This window comes from Gekko japonicus, unplaced genomic scaffold (assembly GCF_001447785.1).
Source record: "Gekko japonicus isolate JY-2015 unplaced genomic scaffold, Gekko_japonicus_V1.1 scaffold1502, whole genome shotgun sequence".
Classification (NCBI taxonomy): domain Eukaryota; kingdom Metazoa; phylum Chordata; class Lepidosauria; order Squamata; family Gekkonidae; genus Gekko; species Gekko japonicus.
Window position 1 is genome coordinate 432,993 of NW_015168696.1, and position 12,342 is coordinate 445,334.

Here is a 12,342-nt window from a genome sequence, read left to right on the forward strand (position 1 = left end):
TTGGCCACTGTGTGACAAGAGTGTTGGACTGGACGGGCCACTGGCCTGATCCAACTTTGGCTTCTCTTGTGTTCTTACATTTACATTTTCCAGGGAGGGGCCATGGCTCAGAGGTAGAGCATCTCCTTGGCCTGCAGAAGGTCCCAGGTTCAATCCCCGGCATCTCAAATTCAAGGGACCAGGCAGTAGACGATGGGAAAGACCTCCGCCTGAGACCCTGGAGAGCGGCTGCCAGCCTGAGTAGACAAGACTGAACTTGATGGACCAGAAAGTCTGATTCAGTGTAATGCAGCTTCCATGTGTCGAACTCAGGGTCACCTAAGTCAGTTCGCTGTCACTAAATTCAAAACAGACAAAGAGTACATCTACACAGGATACGTAACGGACTGACAGCCCTCACCGGGACCAGAGTGCGGGGACAGTCCCAGCTTGCTCCGATGGCTTTCAGGGGGGACAGAACAAACCCGCGGACGTGAGAGTCCATCAGCAACCGTTAACAGCGGAAAATAGAACTGCCACCTTCCGAGGCAGCCTGGCCCTCCAGCAAACAGTAATCAGTACAACGGCGAAGGAGCTGTCGTCCACGCTCAATCACCTGGACGTCTGCAACTAGGGGAGGGCCGCCAAACGTTTTTCTCCCCTCCCTACCCTTCAACGCCGTCCTAATTAGAAAATCTGCAACAAGGATTTGCGCCCTTTCTGTGCCGGCCAAAGAATTAGGCGAATAAGTCTGTAAAGGGGAGGGGGAGGTTGGGAGAGGAAAAGAGGAAGCCACACACACACGAGAGAGAGAGAGAGAGAGAGAGAGAGAAATTCCGAGTACAGTAAAGATACGGGCACCGCCAGCCAAAACGTCTGCCTGCCAACTGAACCAGACAAAGGCAGCCCTTCTCCTGAGGGGGGGGGGATAACGGCTTCTCTCGCAAGAGTAAGCAAGGTGAGGCGTTTCCTCGAGTGGGCAGAAGCCGCCTGACTGCCCCAGCGATTAATTGCTCGGGCTGGCATTCGTTTGAGGGGCACGGATCAGCTCAGGCACGCAGAGGGCACGGCTGGCGGTTCGTGCGGCTCTTACCAAAGACCTAGGCAAGCGGAACCTCTCATTCGGCACATAATCCCCCTCCCCCTCTGCTTTGATGGGGGGGGGCAGGCAGGGGGCAGGATTAACTCTCGTGATACCTTCCTGCCCATCGAAGAACTGACCACTCTTGGCCGAGCCTACAAAAGTTGACCGGATTCATAAATCAAGCAGAAAGGACATTCCGCGTGAGTTTGGGGCTGGTTCTGCGCCTTCCCTGGAAAGCAACTGACGTTAAGCCCATTTGCAGAGTCCTTAAACGACCCTGCATTTGCTCGGCGGCGGCCCTAAATCAGACACACCGGCGCTCCAGACAGCAAAGAATTCAGCAAATACTAGCGACACTGTATTTACTGCATGGGAGGGAGGCTAGCTTTGAGAAGCATTCGGAAAACCACAGTTGGTTCAAAAGGCCTCTGCCGGATTACCGACTGGGATTGGCCATTAGGGACGGTTTGCTGCCTCCTCGTCGGCTTCCAGGCACAATCGCAGGCACTGAGCCCTAAAACCTCTGAGCGGTCTGCGGCCACCATACGTCATAAGGTGCCCTCTCCCGCTCAAAGCAACCTATCCAAAAATTATTGCCAGTGAGGAACGTAAGAAGAGCCCTGCTGGGTCAGACCAATATTCCATCTGGTCCAGCCTCCTGTCTCACACAGTGGTCAGCCGGTTCCTCTGGAGTGCCAACAGCAGGGCATAGAGGCCTGATGTTGCCTCCTCCTGGCACTGGGATTCACAGCCTGTCTGCCTCTGAAGATGGAGGTTCCCTTTAGACGCCACGGCTAGTAGCCACTGATGGACCTCTCCTCCACGAATCTGTCTAATCCCCCTTTAAATCCATCTGCGCCTGTGGCCATCACTACGTCCGCTGTGGTCACCTGCCCCCTGGGGCAATGTTGAGAGACTGTATGCGACAGAGCCTTCTTGGCAGTGGCACCCAACTCACTGAACTCCCCTCCCCCCAGGGATGTTCCTTCAGCCGTATCCTGCAGGGAGTTTGGCATGCGACGTTCTTTCTGGCCTTCTCTGGGCGTGCTGCCCTTTTGGCAGTGATAACTGATTTCTTTCATCGTTTCTATAAAGCCTTTTCTTAAAAAAAAAAAAAATCACATGTTTAATCTTTGCTGCCTGCTTTGAAGCTCTGGTTTTTGAAAGACAGGATACAAACATTTTCATAGACAAAGCAAGTACGGCGTTTCACATTTGAGTGCGGCGTTCAGAGAATCCCAGCTTCGGTTAGTTTTAAAAGCAGGCTTCCGGTGCCGAAGGCCACAAAGACGGGCCTCTGGGAGCGTTGGGTGATGTCTCAGAGAAGACAAAGAAGCGATTGGGTTTATACCCCAGTCTCAGAGCATCTTACAATCCCCTTTTCCTTCCCTTCTTTACAACAGACACCCTGTGAGGTAGGTGGGGCTGAGAGAACTCTTTTGAGAACTGCTCATGAGAGAACAGCTCTGAGAGAACTTGGCACAGGTCCAAGGTCACACCAGCAGCTGCAGGTGGAAGAGTGGGGAATCAAACCCGGTTCTCCCAGATTAGAGTCCGCACTCCTAACTGCTACACCAAACTGGCTGAATACACAGCAAGTGCTCCTGATGCCACGCTTGCTCGGGAGCGCACATGACTGCAGAACTTGTGCTTGCGTCGCTGTTGACGGAAATGTGGGAAAGGCCTTGGGGGCAGATTTCTGGGGTCACGATCGGCACCCACATTAAATGTCCCTTTTAGCCTCAGGTGCCGTGGCTTGAATGTCAGCATTATCAAGGGTTGGCCCAGTTCCCCGGGCAGGAGGAGCCTCGAGCCGGTGGGGAAGGGTTGCGAGGTGCTCCCGGCCACAAAGAGACCCTTCACGCAGGAGCCGTGCGGGGGAAGAACTGCACCTCTGCACAAGCACGGATGCGGAGAGAGGGCAGGAGGAGGCCTCTGGATTGTGCTGAGCGTGCTTTTCTGCTTCGCTCACCAAAAGGAGGGCCGCGTCTTTGCCGTTGTGTCTGACACAAGGAGTTCGGCTTCCCTCAAAAGTTCCCACCCGCTTTTAAAAAATCTATTTATCCGTCAATTAAAAAAACTGCTGAACACACACACTTGGCTCCAGAGCCAGGTTCCCTCGCGGCTGGACGGGCCCAGCAGTTTCTGTCACGAGGCCTCATCATTAGGAGGAAACGCACACAATTAACAAAAGTCGGCTTTCTTCTTCCAAGGGGGGGGGGGAGAGAGAGAGAAAGAAAGACAGACATTCCATGTTTATAATTACATGGAGCAATTTTTATTATTTCTTGGCAAAGTGTCGACATGGTGCTGCTCTATGCGCTCATGGGACCCCTTCACTGTGGGCCAGGTCGACCAGTGTCGTGGATCCTGGGGGTGGCTGGTTGGTTTCTGTTTTTAATTGCAGTCTCACTGCAGCACAACGTTTTCTGGTGCACCGCCAATTTAGGCTGGTAAGTGGGTAGGTTGATACTTTCCACATTTAGACAAGCACCAGATCTCAGGGTTCACTCGAGGACATGCAAGTGATTTTGTAAGGAGCACCGTGGGTGGGCTGTAACAAGGTTTGCCTTAAGAAAGAAAGAAAGAAAGAAAGAAAGAAAGAAAGAAAGAGGAAGAACTTCCCACTTGCAAAAATTGCCCAAGAGCCAGAATTCGGGCACAAGGGCTGAATGCGAACACGCCTCCCTCGCACAAGTTCCGATACTTCTGTGGCAATGCAAAGAGAACGGCAGGGGTTGCTTGCTCCACCCCAGGGCTAGGATCGGGGCCCCCTGCAGCCCTGGCAGAGAGGCCAGAAGAGGGGAGCCCGCGACTGGCTCCTTTGGAGGACTTGCCACGGATGACCGCTCGCCACCTGTGTATGAGAGTGAGCCACAGAATGTGATCTCTGGGGAAGAACTGGCATCGCTTGGTGGGCTGAGCATTGGGCAAAGGTGGCCCCCTTCTCCGGCCACGTACGCTTCCTAGGCATTTGCTGTGTAGGATCCCACATTCCCTGCAGGCCTTCAGCTAAATGTCTACACCGGAAACTTGTAACAAAATACAGCAGCTGCTGGAGAAGATGCTAACGCGGGAGGAGGAAAGACAGGCTAAAGGCCCCAGTTAGCCACACAAGAAGGAGAAGGAGGAGGAGGAGGAGGAGGAGATTGGATTTATACCCTGCCCTTCACTCGGCGTCTCAAAGCGGCTTACAAACTCCTTTCCCTTCCCCCTCCCCACAACAGACACCCTGTCAGGTAGGCGGGGCTGAGAGAGCTCTTTCAAGAACTGCCCTTGAGAGAACAGCTCTGACAGAACTACGGCTTGCCCAAGGTCATCCAGCAGCTGCATGTGGAGGAGTGGGGAATCAAACCTGGTTCTCCCAGATTAGAGTCTGCGCACTTAACCACTACACCAAACTGGCCCTCATGCAGCTTACGTTGAACGCGTGTGTCTGTGTGTGGAGACCAGTGTTCCCTCTAAGCTGAGTTAGTGTGAGCTAGCTCACAGTTTTTTAGCCTCCAGCTCACAGATTTTTGTCTTAGCTCAGGAAGGGCGGCTCCAGAGCAAACTGATTTAAGCAGTAGCCAAATCGCTTGCTCACAACTTTCATGCCAGTAGCTCACAAAGTAGAATTTTTGCTCACGAGACTCCACAGCTTAGAGGGAGCGTTGGTGGAGACTGCTTTCAAACGATCAGCATGCAACACCGCAGTTTTGCTTCTGAGGCACAGACTCGGGGCCAAACTAGATGTTACTTTAAAAAAGAGAGAGGGAGTTGGGTCCTAGCCTACCTCACAGGGTTGTTGTCAGGATAAAATGGAAGAGAAGATAATGAGGTAAGCCGCTTTGGGTCCCCACTGAGGAGAAGAGCGGGGTACAAATGAAGTCAGTAAAATATTTAATACCCTTCATGCATTTTATTACTGTCGAAACTCATTCTCAAACACAACCTCAACCTGGTTTGTCTTCCTTCCTGCCCGGTTTGCGTCACAAAACCGATGCTGCAAAGTTCGGCAATGTTGCCTGGGAAGCCAAAAGTTGTCCCCTCCACCCGGTGGAAAACAATACCAGGAAGGTCTGCAACTTTCTTCCCCCAAAATATGTTTCCTTTTACAACTCAGATTTACCAGAACCCATTTAAACGGCAGACGTCGCCTTTCCCCTTTTTCATTAGTAGAAAGGAGCCAGAGTCCAGGAGCACCTGGAAGACTAACGAAATATGTGGCAGGCGAGGAGCTTCCGTGGGTCACGGCTCACTTCTTCCGATACAGCTGGAATGTGAGTCCACCTGCCCACTCTCCAAGATAAAAGGACAAGTGGACTCGCATTCCAGCTGCATCTGAAGAAGTGAGCCGTGACGCACGAAAGCTCCTCCCCTGCCACATACTTTGTCAGTCTTTAAGGTGCCGCTGGACTCTGGCTCTTTTCTACTGCTACAGATAGACTAACAAGGCTACCCATCTTGGTCTTTTTTGTGTTGTGGTCCACACTGCAGTCTCTCCCAAGAAGTTTACAAGTCAAGTTCTGCAGAAAACACAGTCCTGATAGTTAGCGGCTGACTGTGCAAAGCACCAGACTAAAAAGTGTGTGTGTGTGGGGGTGGACTTTTGGCAACGAGGTGACCTGGGATTTCCCCCCCCCCCGAGTCTGCTTCCCGTTCTGCATTTTGCAAAAGGATAGATAAAAGCACGTTTCTATCCTACAGTATTCTACAGCTATCGCTCTTACGCGTGTCCAGGATACCAATGCAAAGAAAACGCTGGACGTTTTCAAGCGGAGGCTGGACGACCATCTTCCGGGTCTGTTGTAGGGCGTTTCTTTCGGCTGTGCTCCTGCAGAGTGCAGGGGGGGTTGGACTAGATGACCTGTAAGGTCCCTTCCAACTCTCACATTCTATGATTCTAAGTGTTTCACTTTCCCCACAGGCCAGGAGGGGGCGCAATGTCATCAGGTATAGTGCATGCGCAAGCCCACTGCTGTCCTTCATTTCTCGCCCTTCGTCTTCTGGGAATACCCAGCAGGCGCGCATGCATGCTGGTTCACACCAAGTCCCCCTGGCATGAGCAAGCAGCCCAAGTGGGGGGGGGGGGGAAAGAAGCACATTTGATCTGCTCCCAGACAGGAGTGTGCTGTTGGAAGAAACCCTGTGACCTGTTGCTGAAAGCCTTGTTGACAGAGTGATGTGCTCAACTGTGTACATCCCACAAGGGCAAAGCAGTGCGTGGACGGCAGAGGGCACTGGTTGTCAGGCGGCCAGAAAGATCCCAACTAGGAGGGTGCAATTCAGAGTTGGAAGGGGCCAGACAGGCCATCTAGTCCAACTCCCTGCTCAGTGCGGGATCAGCCTAGAGCATCCCTGACAAGTGTTTAGTGTAAGAGCCAGTTTGGTGTCGTGGTTAAGTGCGCGGACTCTAAATCTGGGAGAACCGGGTTTGATTCCCCACTCCTCCACTTGCAGCTGGCTGGATGACCTTGCACCGTGCACAGATGATTATAACGTATCATAAATAATTTTATATTTTTTGAAAAATATTTATACAATAATTTCTACATACATAATAAATCATCTTAATCAAAAATATCAAAAATCATCTCCAAGAATCTCAAAAGCTATTGTACAACCTTTAATAATAGTCCTCCTCTGTTAAATAAAAGTTTCAAAAGGGAGGACTCCTTAAAGTCTCTTTATAACGTGTCTTTATGTTATAAAGAGACTTTAAGGAGTCCTCCCTTTTGAAACTTTTATTTAACAGAGGAGGACTATTATTAAAGGTTGTACAATAGCTTTTGAGATTCTTGGATGAAACTTTTATTTAACAGAGGAGGACTACTATTAAAGGTTGTACAATAGCTTTTGAGATTCTTGGAGATGATTTTTGATATTTTTGATTAAGATGATTTATTATATATGTAGAAATTACTGTATACATATTTTTCAAAAAATATAAAATTATTTATGATATGTTATAATCATCTGTGCACGGTACTTGTTGTATGTTGGTTTTCCTACTTACCGTGGGTCCTTGTTTGGTTTTGTGAATTGCTGGATGACCTTGGGCAAGCCATAGTTCGGTCAGAGCTGTCCTTGAAAAAGAGCAGTTTCTGTCAGTGCTCTCTCAGCCCCACCTACCTCTCAGGGTGTCTGTTGTGGGGAGGGGAAGGGAAAGGAGATTGTAAGTCGCTCTGAGACTCCGTTGGGTAGTGAAGGGCGGGGTATAAATCCAATCTCTTCTTCCTCTTCATCCAGCCGCTGCTTAAAAACTGCCAAGGAGGGGGAGCTCACCACCTCCCGAGGCAGCTGATTCCACTGTTGCACAGTTCCTTGAGGAGAATTCGTCTCAGTGCAAGAAGGTCTCATGCTGGGGTCTCGAAAGGGTTGAAATGAAGGTAAGAAGAGCCCTGCTGGATCAGACCAGTGGTCTATCTAGTCCAGCCTTCTGTCTCGCAGTGGCGAACCAGCTCCTTCGGATGGCCAAGAACAGGACAGAGAGGCTGAGGCCTTCCCCTGATGTTGCCTCCTGGCTCTGGTGTTCAAGAGCTCACCGCCACTGAATGTGGAGGGTTTCCTGAGTCACTGTGGCTAGCAGCCACTGATAAACCTGTCCTCCATGAACCTGTCTAACCCCCCTGTTTAAAGCTGCCTATGCCTTTTGGGTGTCACCACAGCCTTTGGCACCGAATTCCGCTTTTTAATCACTCGTTCTGCAAAGGGGTCTTTCCTTGTGTCTGTCCTGAATCCGCTGCCCCCTCCGGCTTCACTGGATGTCCTCGGGTTCTAGTCTTTTGGGAGAGGAAGGTCTCTTTGGAAGCACTTGAACGGAAACGTTTTGAAAGGAATGATATCTGTGCTCAGCTGCCACCGTTAAAGGGTGTCGCCGCTTGAGGGCTAGCAGCCATGTTTCTGATAAGGAGAAAGACACAGTTCCCACCAGCAACCGACAAACGGGATATTTCGCTTGAAGCCAAGAGGGCAGCTCACTTGCTTTTCTTTTAAAAATTCATTCCGCAGGACCCGGCAGCCCACGGGTGCCAGGATCGCAAATCACCCCTCGACCACCCCCTGCAGTTCTTTCTGACACTGGGAAGGTTGACTCCTGGGGGTAACAGGACTTTGTTGACTGACAGCCACACAGGTTGGAGGGCTGTACGGAGGAGGGCGAAAGGGGGCAAGACCAAGGGACGGAAGAGGCAGGATGGGATGCGGGGGGGGGGGGGAGAAGAGATGCAGGAAAGATCTGCAAATATCAGCGCTTTCCCCTGACAGACTGCTGGATCCAACCCATGCACATATTTTCTGCATTGGCCAACAGCTCAGGGAAGTGACTGCGTGGCTGCCGCATCATTCATTACAGAAGGCACACGCCGGCTTTCTTGCTGCAGAGATACACGAAAGGAGAACATGGAAATAAGTAGAAAATCCAGTATATAAAAATGTGAATAACTAATAACCCATAAATGACCAGATCTAATAATGATATATTAATATAATATGTAAATAACCTATAACCATAACATAGTGCGTACATGCCCAGGGAAATGCTGATCACCACTTTCGGGTCAGGAAGCAGTTTTTCTCCAGGCCAATTTGGCTGGGGATCCTGGAGGGTTTTTTGTCATCTTCTGGGAGCGGTACAGTGCTTAGTAGGGCTGTGGAGGGGGAGGCATTTGTGAATTTCCTGCATTGTGCAGGGGGTCGGACTAGATGACCCCGGAGGTCCCTTCCAATTCTATAATTCTAAATCAACACTTCATAAATAAATCAGAACTTCATAAATACAACATAAAAGCAGGTTGCTTACCAGTAACTGGTGATCTTCGAGTGGTCATCTGTGCATTCACACCCATGGGATCTAGTGCACACGCGCTGGATTGATCGGTGCTGTAGCAAGCTCTTTTCTAACGGATTTTCGCGCCCAGTCCCTCGGGCATGCGCAGGAACCCCGCCGCGCATGCCCAGAGGGGTGGGTGTGGACATCCCGCCAGTTCCTTTCTTACCGCCGCGTTGAGTAGACCTCTTTTTCGTTGGTCAGATCGGTTCGCTGTTAGCTTTCGCCTCACAGCTCCTAGGAATTTTTTCCTTACTCTATTTTTCTCTTTTAATAGTTTGTTCCTCAAAAAAGCTTTAAAAAACCACTTTTATTCGATCCAGCGCGTGCGCACTAGATCCCATGGTTGTGAAGCACAGAGACCACGTCGAAGATTAAATAATATCTAAACCATAGACAAAGTTCTTGCCCCATTACTTATGTTTTATAAAAATTGTGCTTTCCATAAAATATAAATAATTTGGCAAGAACTCTGTCTATGATTTAGACACTTTGTATGGGATATTTATTATGTTGTATTTATGAAGCATTGATTTATCCACTATGTTGTGATTATATACATATTCAGGGCTATTTTTGGGCAGGAACGCACAGGAGTGGAGTTCCAGCTGGCTTCCGAGTTGGCCACGCCCATGCCTACAGCCAAATCCTCTGTGTGTGCGTGGCTACAGAGGGAAGGCCTGGGGCAGGCGGGCCCAGGGGCCCCCTGGAAGGATTGGGGAGGCATTTAAATGCCTCCCCGTGCCTTCCCCAGCCTGTCCAAGGGCCGGCTTGCCCGGACAAGCCAAGGGAAGGCACGGGGTGTGGCCTAATATGCTAATGAGCTTCTGCTGCTGGGTGTGGCCTATTTTGCTGATAAGTTCATGATGAGCTTTTTCTACAAAAAAAGCCCTGCATATTATTATACTAATATAGCATCATTAAATCTAATTATTTATGGGTTATTAGTTATTCACACAGACTTTTGTTATATCCTGGACTTTCTTGCTGCAAAGAACAGCGGATCGCAGTGGGTTCCCCTGGATTGCCAGGATGCTCGACCAGCCCAGTGGAAGCAGTTTTGCAAGGGAACGACTCGGGGTGGGCCGAGCTAGGGCGGGACGGGGGAAGATGCACAGAAGCAGGTAAGAACGGTTCATCTCAGAAACAGAAAGCCAAAAACTAAGTCATGGCTGCACCTTGAAATTCAATTTTTTTTTTAAAAAAGATCCAGCATCGTGTGGTAGTTAAGAACCTCTGACTAGCATCTGGGAGACCCAGGTTCGAGTCCCCACTCGGCCAGGAAGCTTGCTGGGTGACCCTCCGAGGTGGGTTACGCTGCAAGTGGGTGACTGGCCCAAGGTCCCCCAGCGAGCTTGCATGGCAGAGTGGGGACTCGAACCCAGGTCTCCCGGATCCTAGTCCGACGCCCTAACCATTATGCTCTGCTGTCTCTCAGAGACAGGAACGGGACACGTACCTCCCCCTGCCCCACCAGAGTTAAAAGCACTTTTGACTAGGGGAAATATCACGGGGGGATGGGGGGGGAGGAATTAAAACCCCTTTGCCCCCAGCCTTGCAGCCGTGACCCAGGCTGGAGAGGCCCCCCCCCCCCAGTAGTTGCTTTGTGAGGCCGAATTTACACAAGAGGGAGGAATCCACTGACAAATCCATCAGAATCACAAAGCTTTGCCCCTCCCTAGGCCTGCTCCACAGGGCTGTTGTGCCGCTATAGCCACTGGCCTACTGCAATGGGGAGAAAATGAAGCACATTTTATTTGTGGAAGTGCCTACTGCTCGGACAGAGAAAACCCTTCCCCTGTGACATATTTTCAGATCGATAAGGAAAGAGGAGGTGAAGGGTGTGTGTGTGTGTAAATGAACTCACCCTTTCCAAGCTGAACAAATCCGAGGATGATGATCAAGGTGAGCGCTGCGAGCTTGGCGGCCGCAAAGGCATCTTGCACCCGGGTGGCGGCCTTCACGCTGTAGCAGTTCACCGCCGTGAGCACCACTGGAAGAGACCCAGGAGGCAGAATTAGCGGCCGCCCCGCGGGGGAGTTCGAGCGAGGGCCCTCCTCGCGGGCCGGGAGCCGAGGGCTCCTCAGCCGAAAAGGTACCCTCTGCGTGACCCAGCTGTCCCTGGCGCAAAACGCCACCCCAAGTGACCAAGATACCCGATGCTCCCCTCCCCCACCCAAGAGGGGCACGCGGCTCCGTGCAAACAAACAGATGTGCTCTGAGAATTTCGGGTGGGAGAAGGCACACAGCCACCTCCAGCCGCTGAAACTTTGCTTTACCCGTTGAGAGCTGGGCGTCCTATTCGCTGGCCTGACCCGGAGGGCCCAGGCTAACCCCACCTCGTTAGATCTCAGAAGCCAAGCAGTATCAGCCCGGGGTTACCATCAACGCTCCCTCCAAGCTGTGGAGTCTTGTGAGCAAAAATTCTACTTTGTGAGCTACGGACATTCAAGTTGTGAGCGAGCCATTGGGCTGCTGCATAAATCAGTTTGCTCTGGAGCCACCCTTCCTGAACGGAGACAAAAATGTGTGAGCCGGAGGCTAAAAAAACTGTGAGCTAGCTCACACTCACTCAGCTTAGAGGGAACACTGGTTACTATCTGGATGGCAGACCGCCGAGGAAGTCCAAGGTTGCTATGCAGAGGCAGGCAATGGCAAACTACCTCTGAACATTTCTTGCCCTGAAAATCACACACAGTCACCATAAGTCAACTGTGACTGGATGGCCCCCCCCCCCCCCCCACACACACACATCCAATTCACCGGCACCCCTCCATGCACACGACAGGTCGTCCTCTTCTGTTTCTCCATCTGTGCAGCTGCATGGAAGGCATGAATGGTTTGCCATTAGCAGGACTGGACCACAGCCTTCCCTTCTATCTGCTTAGCCTCAGGAGGTATAAGAAAGAAACCCTCTGTCCTGTTCAGAAGACTCTGGGGCTGGGAGGTACCAACGGACACGGGTTTTATTTAGCAACATTCCAGAATTGGGGATGTTTTGTATTTAAACAACAACGGCCCCGGTCACACGGGCCAGATAACCCGGGGGGGGGGGAGGCGTGGCTGTTCGCCCTGGAGCAAAATAAAGCACGGTAGCCCAATCACACGGTCCCCCGAGACTTTGTGCTTTGACTGTTAGCTGGCGATCACACGGCGATGCTGCAGCGTGGCAAAGAGGCGGCGTGACAAGCGTTTCGCGTTTGTGCGCACGTGCAGTTCCGCAGAGCGGCACTGCTTTCAGTTACGTGTTTGTGCGCGTGGGTTACGAGAAACATCCGGTTTGCGACGGGACGTGGACGGGCGCCGGATGCCACGGGATACTAGCGCTCCCGCGATCAGATGCCCTCCTGTGCTGCGCGTTTCCCGGATACTAGTGCACTTTCCGAGGTAGTTTTTTACTGCGCATCTTAGGCGGGATGCCACGGGTTGGCCACGGGTGCGCTACGCTTCCCAGATGTTGCGGTGTGAT

General features: G+C 51.4%; 1 protein-coding gene across 1 annotated transcript in view; it reads right to left on the minus strand.

The window, feature by feature from the left end:
• SLC7A5 (solute carrier family 7 (amino acid transporter light chain, L system), member 5) overlaps positions 1-12,342 on the minus strand; it is a 68,521-nt gene that overhangs the window by 33,141 nt on the left and 23,038 nt on the right. The window contains exon 2 of the mRNA XM_015415478.1: positions 10,741-10,866. Coding sequence (XP_015270964.1) covers positions 10,741-10,866 — 126 coding nt within the window. The remainder of the gene's footprint in view (positions 1-10,740; positions 10,867-12,342) is intronic.